Genomic DNA, 17,138 nt, shown 5'->3' on the forward strand with positions numbered 1-17,138 from the left:
CAAAAAGCAGTTGAGGTTCAGCGATAGTAGTTCAGGACAGGTGTCTGATAAGAGGCAAAATAATCCCCTTTTCTCTCCAGGAGATTGAGATAATCTTCCCTGACCTCCCTCCTGCACATTACTATTTATGTGTTTTATTAATTTTAATGAGATATCATTTTATTTTCATTTAATATAAAATAAATAAATGTAGGGGAGGAGGAAGATATAACAGTAACCATTAGAATCAGTGGATGTGCCCTGCCATAGGACAGAAGTATCTCTGAGAAATGTCATGTGCCTGAGACCAAGAAATAAAAACTAGCATTTTACCAGCACTCTGACATGTCACACCTTTATTACAACCTGAACCTTTGTCCACAACTCAGATCAAACTGATCCCAAACTTTTTTCTGAGTGTGACATACCAGGGCACAATCCAGACTAGTCGGGGGCTGTGTACCCCTGTCCTGTAACCTGGGGTGCCATTTACATTGTTTTGCTGCTATAGCCTCCAGTCTGGACTGGTCTTAAACAGCCTCCAAGTTACTCCCAGCTATGTCTGTGTGTGTGTGCTGCAGCCAGCCAGCCACACCTTGGCTCTTACCAGTCTGAGTTATGCTGCAGGGTGACCCCCAACACACCCCCAGTCCCAGATTTCCCCAAAGAAATGTATGTCCTGTACTGCCCAGCCCTCTCCTGGACAGTTCAACATATTCAATTTGTTATTTCTTTAAGGGAATAACATGCCAGCTTATTATCTTAAATAGTTATCCAGACAATTCAATTTAAACACACTGCATTAGATAAAACAGTAAAACAAGTTTAATAACTACAAAGAGATAGATTTTAAGTAAGTGCAAGTAATGAGGCATAAAAGTCAGAAAAATAAAGATAAAACATTTACTAGTGCCTAAGGGATAGCTGAGCATTGACCTGCTAAACCCAGGGTTGTGAGTTCAATCCTTAAGGGGGGTCATTTAGGAATCTGGGGCAAAAATCTGTCTGGGGTTTAGTCCTGCTTTGAGCAGGGGGTTGGACTAGATGACCTCCTGAGGTCCCTTCCAACCCTGATATTCTATGATTCTATATTAGAGCCAAGCAAAATTTCTTACCACATGCTTCCAGCAAGGTTACTGACCAAACTCTTCAGGTGAGGATCCCTCCCACAAAGTCCTTTTGTTTTCTCAGGTGCCGAGAATGTGCTGGGCAGGGAGAGAGAGGGGAGGGTGTCTGTCCCTTTTTTTTATAGTCTCTTCCCCACTTTGAGAAGCATTTCCAGCTGGGAGCAAGGCAACAGGCAGTCTAGTGAAGAAAGAAAACTCCATACTGTTTCTTTGCTAAAATGTAGATTTTTGTCCCTGCCCAGTTCCTTGCCAAAGAATGGCCACTTAGCAGGTAATGGTCCATCAGCCTTGTTAACACCCGCTGAGGCATCAGAGCTTGCCCTTTGTCTCTGAGAAACTGGTTTAGCCACACCCCAGATTTATCTGGGAAACATACTTCTGTCATGATTTCAGCTTATGTTTATAATTTTACATATAATGTTGCTACGTGCATTTTGTCATGATATTCTTGATGAGCAAGTTATTTAAATAATACCTCACATGGCATACCTTGTACAAACATTATTACAATAGTGTGTAGGGTGAACACAGGGGTATACTCTGTCAAACTGAGGTTGGCAAAAATGTAGTCAATTTTTATTTTTGAAAGGCTATGTCCTTCTGCACGTTCCAGTCTTGTCTGGAAAACAGAAACACTTCAGTCCTGTGAGAAAGGCTGTTTATAGTATTTGATAATATAAACATCAAAACTTTTGTTATCAAAACCAAACCTTAAGAAGATCACCACTGGCAGGCTAACGCAGTTTGCATTGCCATTATTGATGGGAGTTCAACATTCATTGCTTTCAAGGAATTAATATTCGTAAGGCACATTTCACCATTTTGTTTGTTTTGTCTTTTTTGAGTGTATCAGGTTTTCCTATTACCAGGCTTTTGAATCTCCTCATGGCTTTCTCACCAGGTTATATGACTCAATACCAGGGATGGTGTTAAGCAGTAAAATGAGCAATAGAACTAAAGGACAAGAAGCCTTTTTTCTGCTACCAACTTTTGAATCCTTTTTAAAAAGAAATGTCTTTGTTAAGAAATGTGCTTTAAATGAGATTAATTCTCAGTTTAGGGTTGCCAACCCTCCAGGATTGTCCTGAAGTCTCCAGGAATTAAAGATTAATCTTTAATTAAAGATTATGTTATATGTGATGAAATCTTCAGGAATACATCCAACCAAAATTGGCAACCCTATCACAGCTTTCCTCAGAAGGCTCTATTTCCTTGTATCATTCATATATCTTTCAAAGCTGTGTTTTAAAATCTCAGGCACTCTCCTGACTTGATGTTTTCATTTTATAATGGTGTAATACAGTTACAAGATAATTTGCATTTAGATTATGGTTTCTCTGTAGGGCCACCTTAACATTGGATGTATGAATTTCATCATCTCACTTTCCACTGAAGTTCTTAATATTTCATGAGATACACACATTAGATAACAGCAAAAGCACTTTGTGTGCAAAACACTCTTAAACAACAATAAGCAAACAGATCTCATACCCTCTGTCCTCATAAAAGGGAATATTTTGCTGCAGCTGCAAGTATACACATCAGTGCCATCTTATCCCAGAACTAGGGCAGCTCAAGTGGCCTAATCACTTCGTATGGGTAGTGGAAGACAGGCTGATGTGCTAATACTTAATTCGCACCCTTAAATTAATATTTGGAATAAACATCACTGTCTGTCAATATATTCTTAGTGTATTCCAATAGATAATGGCTTCCCCAGTTCCTCAATTATGATGACCATCTATATCTAATTTATCACCAGTCTATACATTTGTACAAAATGAAAAATGGTGGTAGTAATGCTAATAATATAGTTTGGGAATTTTACCTCTGCCGGAAAGTTATAGTATATGAAGACATGAAGGATACAAGGCCTTCAAATCTTACATCAAAGAGAAAAAGATTCTCCAGAAATTTGAAAAATGTGTTATTTGCCAAGAAAATCAAAACAATGCAAAACTGTCAAAAGCCACCAGTGCTGTGTAGAATTCTGTGCTGTTAGCAGCAGAAGCCAGGAGAGGTGACTTGTACTGGTGACTACGGGATGAGTTCACTAGTTTAGATGATGTGCCACCAATACTCTCACCATCACCAGTATTCTCACGATCGTCTTGAGTTCTGTCCCCAGTGACTGCTTTTCTAATGAATACTTCTCACCAGGATAGTGACTGAGGACTAGGTACTGAAAAATTGGCACAAAAGCTCTGGCACATCAAAATGAACCACTTTATGAGCACTAATGTAGATTGCAGAAATATACAGACTCTATTCAAACCATGAGTAGGCAGCCTGCACACAGATGAATATCTATGATTTAAGCATGCAGTTTTTGGCATCTGATGTTAGACACACCTGGGAAGGCCAAAGACTGTGTATCTGTTCCCAGCTGGGCAGCTGGGACACGTAAGTTAAGGACCAAATTGTCAAAACATGACCTTCATTCCCCAAAATCATGGCTGGTACAAATAGTATATGGAATATAACATTCGTTTTTTGCATTTGAACCTTTCTTGCTCAACATTTTCTACAGTCTCTCCTACGCACACCGGGAACAAAACAATATTTGATTGCAATTTTTAACCCATAATATTCCATAAATTCAAAGTTAGGCTAAATTGATTAGCTACCCATTCCTTTTCCATTTGTTTCTTCTTATGCACAAACATTCCAAATCATTCAAAAAGCAACCTTCTGGTTAATACAAAGTAGAAGCATCATAATAATATAATATTTTGCTTTGCATTCTAAAGTGCCTTTCATCAAAGGATATCAAAGTGCTTTGCAAACTAATTAAGCCTTACAACATCCCTGTGAGATCCATCAATGGCTATTAGCCAAGATGGTTAGGGACACAATCCCATGCTCTGTGTGTCCCTAAAGCTCCAACTGCCAGAAGTTGGGACTGGATCACAGGGAACAGATCACTGAAAAATTGCCCTGTTCTGTTCATCCCCTCATAAACATCTGGCACCGGACACTGTCAGAAGAAAGGATACTGGGTTAGATGCACCATTGGTCTGACCCACGGCAAGCCTACACTCAAAACGCTACATGGGTGCAGCTGCGTCACTGTGATGTTTTAATGAAGATGCTCTAAGCTGATGGGAGAGAGTTCTCCCATCGGTGTTGTTAATCCACCTTCGCAAGAGGCGGTAGCTATGTCAGCAGGAGAAGGTCTCCCACTGATATAGCGCTGTCTACACAGTGGGTTAGGTCACTGAGCGATGCGGGCATACCGATATAGAGCTGTAGTGTAGACCAAACGTTGGTATGGCCATTCTTATGTTCTTATGTATTGTTATCTTCATTTTTTCAGATGTAGAAATTGAGGAACAATTATACTAAGGGCCAAATTCTGCCTTTAAAGCACAGCCCTCCGGTGAGAACTCCAGTGCTGCAACTGAGATCAGTGAATGTGCCTGAGATACAGCCTCCTCAGGTGAAAACAGAGGGAGCTGCTAACAGGATGTTCTTCGCAAAGACCTCTTAATTTTGGACATAATCCTCCACTTTGGTCTGAAATAGCCCATACCTGTTGGCCTTCCTGGCATGTTGCAAAACCCATTTGTCTGACAGGGCTCTTAGGGAGGGCTGGGGTATTTGGTAAGGAGTTTTGTCTTTGCTTGTTGGGCATGTGAAGGGCTCTGATGTATAAAATATGCTCCAGCTACTTATTATATGGTTTTGGGGGAGGGGGGAAAGAAATGAGGTAGTATTCTGGTTTTGTCATTATTTTTGTATTGTGTTTTTAATTAATCGGAAGGACATCTAGAGTTTCAGACAGGCATTCTTTCTAGTTGCATTTAAATCAAAACAAAATTATTTGACTTCAGCAGAACTACTCAAGTTCACCATTGAGTAAAAGGGTTCTGAGTATGGCCCTAACTGTTTGAGGTGTGTATTATTACTCTCATTACTATTGCTACATATTTGCAGTAATGCCCTTTATTTGCAGTAGTACCTTCCAAACACCTATGAATAATCCCTGCACCACAGAGCTCACACTCTAAAGACAGAGATCAGAGAAGGGAAAAAAATAATAGGCAACTTCTATACAATTTATATATACATCAGCAAGATTCACTCTAGGTACCAGTTGAGAGCTAGTTGTTTCAGAGGGCTACAAATGTGGCGAGGCTCTTGTTGCGTGCATGCAAGAAGGCACATCAGTGCTTTTCAACAGTGGAAGGTGTCGGTACTGTTGATACATGTTTTAGTTCTTTCTACTGCATCCTAGATAGAGCTGGGTAACAATGGGTCAAGGAGCAGGCAAGACTCTGCCCAGCCCTAGGTGTAGGGCTGCAAACAGGCTGATTCGTGGGGCAGATGAGCAGAACAGTTGCCTGGATCACCATGTGGCTTGGTTTTGTGGCTGCGCTGCATGGGGGAGCAGGTGCCTAGAGGGGCTGTCCATAAGTTACATAGCACATTTCTGGGTCATTTTCACCTCCTCCTCCTTGTCACTCTTTGAAACACTGTAACAAACACATAGTATTAAGGGCCTATGACAGACTGTACTCCTGTATTCACCCCTTGCATACTATTGTAATAATCTTCGTACAAAGTAAGCCTTATGGGGGATCATTTGAAAATTCATAATTTGCTGGTCGTTATTGTTCTGGTAAAATATGTGTGGCAACAATGTATGTAAAACTATAACATTCCACTGTATGGTGTTACTAAAATATGTTTCAAGTCTGGGGAGTGACCAAACCAGTTCCTCAAAGACAGAGGGAAAGCTGACACCTCAGCCAGGTGTAAATAAGGTCAATGGGTCATTACCTGCTAACTGGCTATTCATTAACTCCACCAGAGAGGTCCTTTGGGGCCATCTGCCTGTCCCAAGTCAGGATAAAGGAGGAGGGTTGGGCGTGGGGCTAGCAACTCCACCCCGTAAAAAATCAACCTGCTACAGAAACGCCAACAATAGAGATAACAGAGACTTTTAGCCTGGAAAAAGAAGGGTCTTCAACTCGAAGACGCATGACGCTGGGTGGTGAAAGTCGTGAGGAAGCCACTAAGCCGATTACCCTTCTTGCAACCACGAGGATTACCATCGTTACATGGAACGTGAGGACCATGTACGAGTCAAGAAAGATGGTGCAGGTCACAGCAGAGATGAGGAGCAACAACCTGACCCTACTAGGCATTAGCGAGACAAGATGGAAGCAAGCTGGACAGAGACGACTGTTGACAGGAGAGCTGTTGCTGTATTCTGGACATGAAGAGAGCGACGCACCTCACACACAGGGAGTAGGCTTCATGTTGTCCAAGCAGGCACAGAGAGCACTGATTGGTTGGGAGGCACATGGTTCCAGGATCATCACAGCATCCTTCAGAACTAAAATGAAGAGGATTAAGATGAATGTTGTACAGTGCTATGCTCCAACCAATGACAGTGAAGAGGGGGACAAAGATTATTTTTATAACAGACTTCAGAAAATATTAGAGATTCTCCCAGACAAAGACATCACCATCCTCATGGGAGACTTTAATGCCACAATTGGACCTGACAACACGGGATATGAACAAGGCATGGGGACCCACGCTCTGGGAGAGATGAGTGAGAATGGAGAGAGATTTGTGGATCTGTGTGCACTTAACAACTTGGTCATAGGAGGTAGCATCTTTCCTCACAAGCGGATCCACAAGAGTACCTGGGTATCGCCAGCAGGCACGATAGAAAACCAGATCGATCATGTCTGTATTAACAAGAAGTTCAGAAGATCTTTGCAGGACATTAGAGTTAGAAGAGGAGCAGACGTAGCGTCCAACCATCACTTAGTGGTGGCCAGATTGAAGCTGAAGCTGAAGAAGAACTGGATAGACGTGTCAGATAGAAGAGTGAAGTACAACGTTAGCCTTTTGAAGGATCATAAGATCAAGGAAGATTTTGGACTGACGCTGAAGAATAAGTTTTCAGTACTACAGGATCGGTCTGAGGAAGAGGAAGACAGTGTACCCAACAGATGGCAGAAAGTGAGAGAGACACTTAGGTCAGCATGCCAGGAGGTGCTTGGAATCAAGAAATACCAGCAGAAAGAGTGGATCACAGCAGAGACCTTGACTAAGATAGAAGATAGAAAGAAGAAGAAGGCAGTAGTTAATAACAGCAGGACTAGAGCAGCAAAGGCTAAAGCGCAAAAAGAGTATGCTGAAGCCCATAGAGTAGTGAAGAGGAATATTAGGAAGAATAAGAGAGATTATGTGGATGGACTGGCAGCAGAAGCGGAGCAGGCAGCATACAACGGTAATATGAAACAGCTGTATGACATTACCAAGTGACTGTCTGGAAAGTTCCGCAAGCCAGAGCGTCCCGTCAAAGACAAGCAGGGAAAGTCTATAACAGAAATAGAACAACAGATGAATAGATGGGCGAAGCACTTTCAGGAACTCCTGAACAGACCAGCACCACTAAATCCACCAGACATTGACCCAGCCAACGAAGACCTTCCAATCAATTGTGACAGACCAACCAGAGATGAGATCAGAAAAGCCATCACTATGATGAAGAACAGGAAAGCGGCTGGACCTGACGATATTCCAGCAGAGGCCCTGAAAGTAGATCTGGATGCTTCAGTGGAAATGCTGTACCCCCTCCTTGAGAAGATATGGGAAGAAGAAATGATTCCGGCAGACTGGAAAGAGGGATATCTTACTAAAATCCCCAAGAAAGGAGACCTCAGCAATTGTGCCAACTACAGAGGAATCACACTTCTGTCGGTGCCAGGGAAGGTCTTCAACCGAGTCCTCTTAGAGAGAATGAAGGATGCCGTCGATCCACAGCTACGAGATGAGCAGGCAGGTTTCCGGCAAAATAGATCATGCACGGACCAGATAGCAACGCTCCGCATCATAGTCGAGCAGTCTATGGAGTGGAACTCCTCGTTGTACATCAACTTTGTTGACTATGAGAAAGCATTCGATAGCGTGGATCGAGAGACTCTCTGGAAGCTCCTTCGGCACTATGGCATCCCAGTAAAGGTGGTCAACCTGATTAAGAATTTATATGACGGCATACACTGTAGAGTGATCCATGGAGTGCAGCTTACAAACAGCTTCCAGGTGCGAACCGGAGTCAGACAAGGATGCTTGTTGTCACCATTTCTCTTTCTCCTTGTCATTGATTGGATTATGAAGACATCCACTTATGAGCGTAGGAACAGAATCCAGTGGACGTTGTGGACCCAGCTTGATGACCTGGACTTTGCCGATGACCTTGCACTCCTTTCGCATAGCAAACAGCAGATGCAAGAGAAGACCAACGTAGTGGCAGCCACGTCATCACAGGTTGGCCTCAACATCCACAAGGACAAGACCAAGATCCTCAAGATTAACTCCATCAGTAATGAACCAGTCACACTGAATGGAAGCCCTCTGGAAGAAGTGCAGTCCTTCACCTACCTAGGCAGCATCATCGACCAACAGGGTGGCACGGACGCAGACATCAAAGCAAGGATCGGTAAGGCAAGAGCAGCTTTCTTACAGCTCAAGAACATCTGGAGCTCCAGAGAGCTGTCTTTGGCAACAAAGATTAGACTGTTCAACTCCAACGTGAAATCAGTCTTATTGTATGGAGCTGAAACCTGGAGGATAACTAAAACAACCATCAGGAAGATCCAGACCTTCATAAATAGTTGCCTTAGAAGGATTCTCCAGATCCACTGGCCAGACACCATCAGCAACATCTACCTCTTGGAGAGGACCCGTCAACTTCCAGCAGAGGAAGAAATTAGAAGGAGAAGGTGGGGCTGGATAGGACACACACTACGCAAGCAGCCAACCAACATCACTAGACAGGCACTGCGGTGGAACCCCCAAGGCAAGCAGAAAAGAGGCCGTCCAAGAAACACCTGGCGACGCGACCTTCAGGCTGATAGCATAAAAATGGGCTATACCTGGAACCAGCTAGAGCAAATGGCCCAGGATAAAGGACTCTGGAGATCTGTGGTTGGCAGCCCATACCCCTATTGGGGTGACGGGCATGAGTGTGAGAGTGAGTGGCTATTCATTGGCAAGAAAAAGGGCATGGGCAGAAATAAAAATTTTATTAAGATGATGTTTAAAAAAAAAGTGAACAGTACAGAGTTTAAGCATAGAAGTGTCTGGTTATCAGGGAATAACGTACAGATTATCAAAGGGTGCCAAATTCGGTTTAAGATTGGATGGCGTAAAGAATACATAATCTGCAATATCCCCGATTGGAGGTAAAAGCTTAACGGGTCAAAGTACAGACATTGAGATACGAGGGTATGTTGTTCATATAATGGCTATGTTCAAGTGTATAATAAGTGAATACGATGATGAGGATGGATTGACCTTCATTTGGTGAGATTTAAGGTTCAGTGAGTTTATTGTTCCAGTTCATATGGTCCAACGGAAAAAGTATCTCGGTCCCTTTCTCGTAGTCGATGCACGATGTCGCTCAGGCTCACGCCTCCTGGTACTGTCGGTGGCCGGCAATGTGTTCGATGTAGATGTCCCTGGACCATCGGATGGTGTCTGAGACCATAAGTCGCCGCATGAACCGTGCATAGCATTGACCAATCCCACAGGTCCACAGCACACACTTGTTGCAGGGGTCCCAGGAACCCAGGGCTCCGACGATCAGGGCGTCCATCTGCACCTCGTAGCCCTTCACTCTCAGGGTGTCGGCCAGGGGAGCGTACTTTTCCAGCTTACGAGCTTGGGCTTTGTGAAAGGCCGGGGTCCTGTTCTCAAGGGAGACCGTGACGTCAATAATGATGATCTTTTCCTGGGCCTCGTCGGTGACAACGACGTCAGGTAGCAGCTGGCTGTCAGTACCGGGGATGGCGCAGTTTACAGCCACCTGCCCCAGGCGTGGCGCGATGGCTTTCACCAGGCGGTTCTGGATGGCATTGTGGCGCAGATCTACATCTTAGTGAAGAAACAGAATGGGGTTCCTGTTCACAGAGTCTGCTTGTCACCATACTCCCAGCTGGAAATGCTTCTCAAAGGGAAGACAGGACTATAAAAAGAAAGGGAAAACACCCAAGGCACCCCTCTTCCTTGCTCTCTCTATTGATTCACTGCATCAGAAGGAACAAAGGAAGCAGCCATTAAAACAGAAGGAGGGGTCCTGGCCTAAAAAGTTTGGCCAGGAAGTCTGAGGAGAGCATGTGGTGCAAAAACTTTACCTTGAGTTTAACATAGTTTAAGTTAGGCACTAGTTGCATTTTATCTTTATTTTTATTGTAAGCATTTCTGACTTTTATGCCTCATTACTTGTATTCACTTAAAATCTCCCTTTCTGTAGTTAATACACTTTTTTTGTTTGATCTCATTCAATGTGTTTGAATTTAAGTGTTTGGGAAACTCCACTTGGAACAACACAATCTGTTCATATCCTTTCTGTTAATAAAACGAGGGCCTTCATATAAGCTTGCATTGTCCAGGAGAGGGCTGGGCAGTACACAATGGGGGAAATCCAGGCCTGGGGGAGGAGCGGCTGCACTGGGGGTCACCCCACAATATGACCCAGGCTGGAGAGCGCCAGAGGGTAAGCTAAGTGTGGCTGGCAGGTGGCAGTTGCACACAGACACTCAGGGTGTGACCTGCATGCTGGGAGCTCCTTTAGCAGGGCATTGCAAGGCACTCGTGGTTGCAGCGCGTTGTGACATACGCATCAGTCTGGGCTGTACCCTAATGCACGGATAGCCCCAGCAGGGCCTGGTGCCCGGTGACACAGCTCGCCTGCAGGAAAACACAGGTAGGAGTGGGGCTGCCCCGCCCAGCACGCGGCACACATATGACCCTCCGCGGAGGAGGCGGAGGCTGCATTGTCACGTGACCACCCCAGCTATTCGGAGGCTTAACGACGCCTCAGGCGCGCGCTCCTCATCTCATTCCTCGACTCTTCGCCCATATCGGGTTTGCGCACGTGCAGTAAATTGCGTCTTGGGGTCGCGACAGAGCGATCGCCGCGCTCGCGCACTTGATTTTCTGTCACCCTGGTGTGGCACTTCCCTACGTGCCAAGTTAGTTTTCCATAATACGCATGCGTGCTCACTCCACACTCCCCTCAACAGTTGCCGCCGTAAAGCGGCCGTAGTCGCGCGTCACAGCTCCCGGCCTCAGGTCTCAGTGCTGGCACGCAGCGTGTACAGTTGGTCGCCTGTCAGGGCCGCTGCGCCTGCGCAGTCACTGCTCTGTGCCTACCGGTCCAGAGCCGCCCGGCGGGTGGGAGAGCGGGACGGAGGGTCCGGGCGGCAGCAGCAGCAGGGCCCTGCGGGCCGGCCCCGCCGCCGCTTCCTCCTCGCCCCCCCAGCTGACGCTGCTGGTGATGCAGCCGTGCAGCGGCGACGAGGAGGCGGCGGGGGGCATCGGGCGGCACCGGGGCCCCGCGCAGGCCCCGGAGACCTCCGGAGGCCTCGTGTTCCTGTGCGAGGTGTGCCCCAGCGAGGGCGAAGGGGACGCGGCCGAGGAGGGCGAGCCGGCGGGCGGCGAGAGCACGGCCAGCCCCGAGGAGCTGGAGGACGAGGAGGCGGCGGCGGCCTCCGGCGGGGAGGGCCCCGCGGGAGGCGAGGGCTGCAAGAGCTGCACGTACCAGGGCTGCAGCGAGACCACCACGCAGGTGGCCAAGCAGCGCAAGCCCTGGATGTGCAAGCGCCACCGCAACAAGATGTACAAGGACAAGTACAAGCGCAAGAAGAGCGACCAGGCCCTGGGCGGGGCCGGGGCGCCCCCAGCGCAGGGCGGGGCTGCCACCCCGGGGGGCAGCGCGCGGGCCGAGGTGAGGGGTTAGTGCCCGCCTCACCGCTGTGTCACAGTGCCGAGGTATTAGGGCAGAGATTTGGGGGTGGGGGAGTAGCTGAGGCTACACATCAGCCCCCCACCGCTGTGTGCAAGGGTAGGCCGCTGTGCAGCGCCCAGTTAACAACACCCAGAATCACTTGAGTTAAGGGTGAGTTGCAGGTAATCAGCTTTTCGGTGGGGTCCCCCATTGGAGGGGGGAGACTTAGCCTGCCACTATTTGCTGCTGTTACAGGTGTGTGGGAGCGCACCTCCCTCACTGGAGAGCCACATAACTCTCCTAGTTCTCTTCTCCACTAAGGTACAGATTCAGTGCAGAATGGCATTAGTTATTTACATTGCCTGCCTAGCTTTTTGTCTGCTCCTACTCCCCGCACAAAGTGAGTTCTTTCTAACGAGCCTGGTATGATTTCCTGTCCTGTTGTGTTCCAATTATCTAAGCATGTTTGTGGTGTCCCAGGTAGTTCCAATAATAGTAGTGGTAATTCTCCTGTCCCAGAGAGAAATCCACACCCATCTTATAGACCGAGGCCACTGTGCCAGGGAAAGCCTTGCAGAGAATAACTTTTTGGCCATCTGCTTTCCTGCTCCCTCCTCCCTGTTTGTTACACTTATGAAATCCTCTAAGTATGCTTAGGCCTTGTGTAATACTTTAAACATTCAGAGCTATATTGAGCCACACATCTTCATAAATGTTATCTACAGATTGAAAAACAGAGGCACAGGGATCACACAGTAAATCAGTGGCAGAACTGGTATTAGCACTCAGCTTGTTTTCAGCAGTTTTGGCTCTCAATTCCAAACTCTATACAATGTAGTCTCTGATAGTTGCCATAATTGTTATAAAGAGTTTTCAAACAGATTTTGCATTTTGTGCATGCATTGTATTTTGGAATAGTTTTGGGAAGGGGGAAACTGCATTTCTTCTACTGAGTTTAAAAAAAAGATGATGGAGGCGGTTTGTACTGAGGGGGTGGTTTTGGAAGGGGCAGGATTTTCTTTTTCCACAACTATGTAGTGTCTACACTAGCCTTTGAAGATTAGTGAGACTCAAGGTAGAATACACATATATGCATCTAATAAAGGCTGAGCCTTTTGACATTTCTTCAACAGTGTTGAAGTAGTAGATGCTAGGATAGATATTTGTCCGACCCCTTTCAGTTGGAAGAATAGTTAACAAACTTTACAGGTTGGGATGCCTCAGGCCAGAGAGAAACCAGTGAGGAATCTGCAGCACCTTATCTGTGCTGAACTGTGGCTAGAACTGCCCCAGCTGTGACTATAGCCTGACCTAGCCTCCAACCTGAGACTCTCTAGACCAGTGGTTCTCAAACTTTTGTATTGGTGACCCCTTTTACATTGCAAGCCTCTGAGTGTGACCCCAAAATAAATTAAAAACACTTCTTTATATATTTAAAACCATTATAAATGCTGGAGGCAAAGCGGGGTCAGGGGTGGAGGCTGACAGCTCGCGACCCCCCATGTAATAACCTCACAACCCCCTAAGGGGTCCCGACCCTCAGTTTGAGAACCCCTGCTTTAGACACACATTACTTTCAGGGAAATATGGTTAAAAAGTGTGGAAGGAATAATTGGGCTGTTTCAAATTACTTAATTTTTAATCAAATAGATTAAAGTTTTATTAACTAGCTATGGTAACTTGGTTAGGAGTCTAATTTAGAAGTCTAATTCACCAGTTTCTGGAGTCATGCTCACTGTGGCAAGTGGAGACTGGAAGCTTTATGGAGGGAAAGGGGAAAAACAGAACATTGGGTGGATTCTTTTCCTCTCTGGCACACTTTATTTCCTTCCACAGGTTAGGAAGGGGAAGCAGGCCCTTTTATTCTGAGATCTCCCCTGTAGAAATGAAAATGCATTGTAATGAGAACATATTAACATCTATCTTTCCTCTTGTATTTTGTCTCTTATGTCCAGGATTGCGTTGAAGGTTCAGTTTCTGTTACAAAACAAAGAACAGGGTCTATTGGAGATCGCCCAGCAAGACCTACTCTTTTAGAACAAGTATTGAATCAGAAAAGGCTGGTAAGTACCATGGCTTCACAAGGCTGAAGATAGTAGGATTGCTTTTTGAGAACCAATTTTTGTAAATTGCTCACTCCTTTTCTTAAAGATACAGATAGAATATGTATTGAAAGTTATTGGTGCCTCTCTGGAAACTTGGAAGTCAGTAGATTGCTGTTGTGCATTACATAGTTATATAAACAAGTTTTTAAAACTGAAATATCACAGTAGACATGGAAGATGCACATTTCGACATCTGCACAGAACACAAATATGAATAATCATGAGTATGTGAATCACAGTTACATTAGCTGAACGTGGACATTTCTGTACTATTAGAAAAGTGTGTAGTTCTTTGGGCAGATAGCATTCATAATGTATCTAGGTTGGTTTAATCTGTTAATCCAGGGATCGGCAACCTTTGGCACGTGGCCCGCCAGGGTAAGCACCCTGGTGGGGCGGGCCAGTTTGTTTACCTGCCGCGTCCGCAGGTTCGGCCGATCGCGGCTCCCACTGGCCACGGTTTGCCGCTCCAGGCCAATGGGGGCTGCGAGAAGCCACAGCCAGCACATCCCTCAGCCCGCGCTGCTTCCCGCAGTCCCCATTGGCCTGGAGCGGTGAACCGCGACCAGTGGGAGCAGTGATCGGCCGAACCTGCGGATGCGGCAGGTAAACAAACCAGCCTGGCCCGCCAGGAGGCTTACGCTGGAGAGCCGTGTGCCAAAGGTTGCCGATCCTTGTGTTAACCCAACTTTGCTGTAAAGTCTCCAGTAAAACAGTAAGATGTGCACTTTAAATAGTTCCAGTGCAAGTTTCAGTCATGGCAGTGTAAGAAATAAAGTCAGTAGAAGTCTTAGACTCACTACCTCACTTACTATGATATTGTATACACCAGTGGTTCTCAACCTGTGGCCCAATCAGCACTGAGCTGTGGTACCCCTCAGGGCCATACAGGTAGTATTGGATGTGGCCCACTATGGTAAATAGGTTGAGAACCACTGGTATACACTAACATCTGTTTTACATTCTAGTAAACACAAGATCATTTTTGTGGCTCCGTTAGCTGCCTTCCCTGAATGTCACTTACATGGAGGAGAGAATTTAATATATTTGGTGGTTTTGGCTTTTATTGTGAATGTTTCTACTGTACCTTTGCCATTGTGTTTTATTCTCTTTCCATCAAAAGAGAATCAAACTGTTCATCTACTGCCTCCATTAACTATGACAAGCAGCATAACCAGCCCTGATTATTGTGCTGCAGGTCTCTTTAGGCACCTATGTGCATGGAGGACTCCAGATCCCAGATAGTCTGAAGATGAAAGTCTTTAAAGAAAAGACCTCAGAATGCTAGGTTTACAGCAAAATAACCTTATTTTGTCTCCCTTCTCCCAGTGATATACAATATATAGAAGAAGCACCTATTTAAAGTCTAGAAATAAACTTTGGAATAGTGTCCCTGAAAAGGAAATTATTTTCTTTAATTCTTTAAAGTAGCCTGCAGAAAAATTGGAGTCACAAAGCCGCCCATTGGCTGCTGCTCTCTGAGTCTTGCTATTGGATTGCACCTCTTTGGCTCCCTTGCCTGATTGACAGTACCTTCACAGCTCTTAGCTGCACTTGACAAGGTCCTTTTAGTAATGGAAACTGAAAACACTTTTATGATTTCCCTAGAAATATAGCAACCAGATGCTCTTGGAAAAGTAAATATTTCTTTTAAGGGCCTTTGCACAAGATTGAAGCTCTATCATTCCTGGTTCTGCCCACCAAACAGGAAATGTGAGGCACAGGTTCTCCTTGAACTGTGTTGCTGTCTTCTTCAGTGCTTTGACCCTTTCTCTCATTCAGCAATATTCCTTTAGGAAAGATCCCTTTGTTTTTAATATATCCCACCTGGGGCAAAGTATATGGGAAGGAGGAGGACATGATCTCATAAACCATAAGGGTATTTTTAAATGGAATGTTATTGTATACATCTTGGAAAAAGAACTGGCTTTTTGGAAAACTTCAAGTAGCACAAGGATGAAAACATTTCCTAATATAGTAGATAATGTCTAGCACTTTTATGGCACCTTTTAATCAAGGATCTCAAAGGATTTTATAAGTACTCATTTTGGGAGTTAGATAATTATTCCCATGCTGCAGATGGGGGGGTGGGGGTGGAAGGGCTGGGGGGAGGAACGGGGGAGAATTGAGGCACAAAAGTTGTGATTTGGCCAAGGCCCACAACAAGTTAGTGACAGTGCCAGGAATAGAACCCAAAACTCCTGACAAGACAGTGCTCTTCACAAGACAGTGCTTCCTTTCATGCTTTCATAAGGGTTGTTTGTTTCTATCTGGTGACCAGTTAGTATGATAAACTATAAATATTTTATATTTATAGAAATCTTACTTCAATGACAGGCTCTGTATTTCTCCAAAAGAACAGGGATTTGAGGTAGTTTGCTATATGGAATACAAGAAGTATAGTTCAAAATTAAACTGCAGTTAAACATTTTTAAAGCAGATGTTTACATTGTCTATATGACAGTAACTTATTTTTGTTTAATAAACAAAAGTATATAGTATTATGAAGTGGCATATCATGCACATCTTTCAGTCTTGATTCAGTTAACTGGAGGTGACATTAACGTTGACTCCATTTCTTTTCTGGAGGTATTGTAATGATGAAAATGGTTCCCACTTTGGTGTGTTTTGTAATATGTTAATTTTATTGAACTCCCATTTATAAAATATAAGGAACAAACTGATATAATGTATAGTTCACAAATATGGGATATTTTTCTATTCGAAATATTTTGGTGTCCATTTAAAAAATCCTCTTTTCTTTAAGTCATTATTAAGAAGTCCGGAGGTGGTACAGTTTCTGCAGAAACAGCAGCAGCTGCTAAGTCAACAAGCTTTGGAACAAAGGCAGCAGCAACAGTTTCCAGGAGCACCTGTGTGATGGGGACAAAGATCTGCAGCAGAATCTTATGCTGAAGTGGTGGAGGGATATGTATCTTACATACGTGAAAAAAGGCGAGTTAAATATTAAGATGGAAGACAAAACTTGTTGCTGCTGTATTATACCTGTATTGTTTTGTGGTTGCACTTTTGGGGTTCTGAGCTGCATGGATGTCCACAAATTTGTGAGCAAATCAGGAGGAATCTGATTCCCCATTCTGTTTCAGAAATGTAACTTATTCATAATTTTTTATGTAAATGTCATTGTATCAGTAATCCTTACATAACCCCCTA

The 17,138-nt window shown here is 44.8% G+C and overlaps 1 protein-coding gene across 1 annotated transcript; it reads left to right on the forward strand.

Annotated features, from left to right (window-relative positions):
* The first annotated feature begins 9,847 nt into the window (after nucleotides 1-9,847).
* LOC113406808 (regulatory factor X-associated protein-like) lies at nucleotides 9,848-16,899 on the forward strand. Its single transcript, XM_026653554.1, has 4 exons — nucleotides 9,848-9,890; nucleotides 11,249-11,859; nucleotides 13,815-13,922; nucleotides 16,732-16,899. The coding sequence occupies exons 1-4, from the start codon at nucleotides 9,848-9,850 to the stop codon at nucleotides 16,843-16,845; spliced, it is 876 nt and encodes a 291-aa protein (XP_026509339.1). The 3' UTR covers nucleotides 16,846-16,899.
* The last annotated feature ends 239 nt before the right edge of the window (nucleotides 16,900-17,138 follow it).

This window comes from Terrapene carolina, unplaced genomic scaffold (assembly GCF_002925995.2).
Source record: "Terrapene carolina triunguis isolate 2854851 unplaced genomic scaffold, T_m_triunguis-2.0 Scaffold141, whole genome shotgun sequence".
NCBI classification, from domain to species: domain Eukaryota; kingdom Metazoa; phylum Chordata; order Testudines; family Emydidae; genus Terrapene; species Terrapene triunguis.

Bases quoted from the DNA above. Each gene is read 5' to 3' on its own strand.
- LOC113406808 (XM_026653554.1), top strand. From the start codon at position 9,848: ATGATGATCTTTTCCTGGGCCTCGTCGGTGACAACGACGTCAG. The intron at 11,860-13,814 runs GTGAGGGGTTAG...TCTTATGTCCAG, and splicing joins GGGGCAGCGCGCGGGCCGAG to GATTGCGTTGAAGGTTCAGT. The intron at 13,923-16,731 runs GTAAGTACCATG...CTTTTCTTTAAG, and splicing joins TATTGAATCAGAAAAGGCTG to TCATTATTAAGAAGTCCGGA.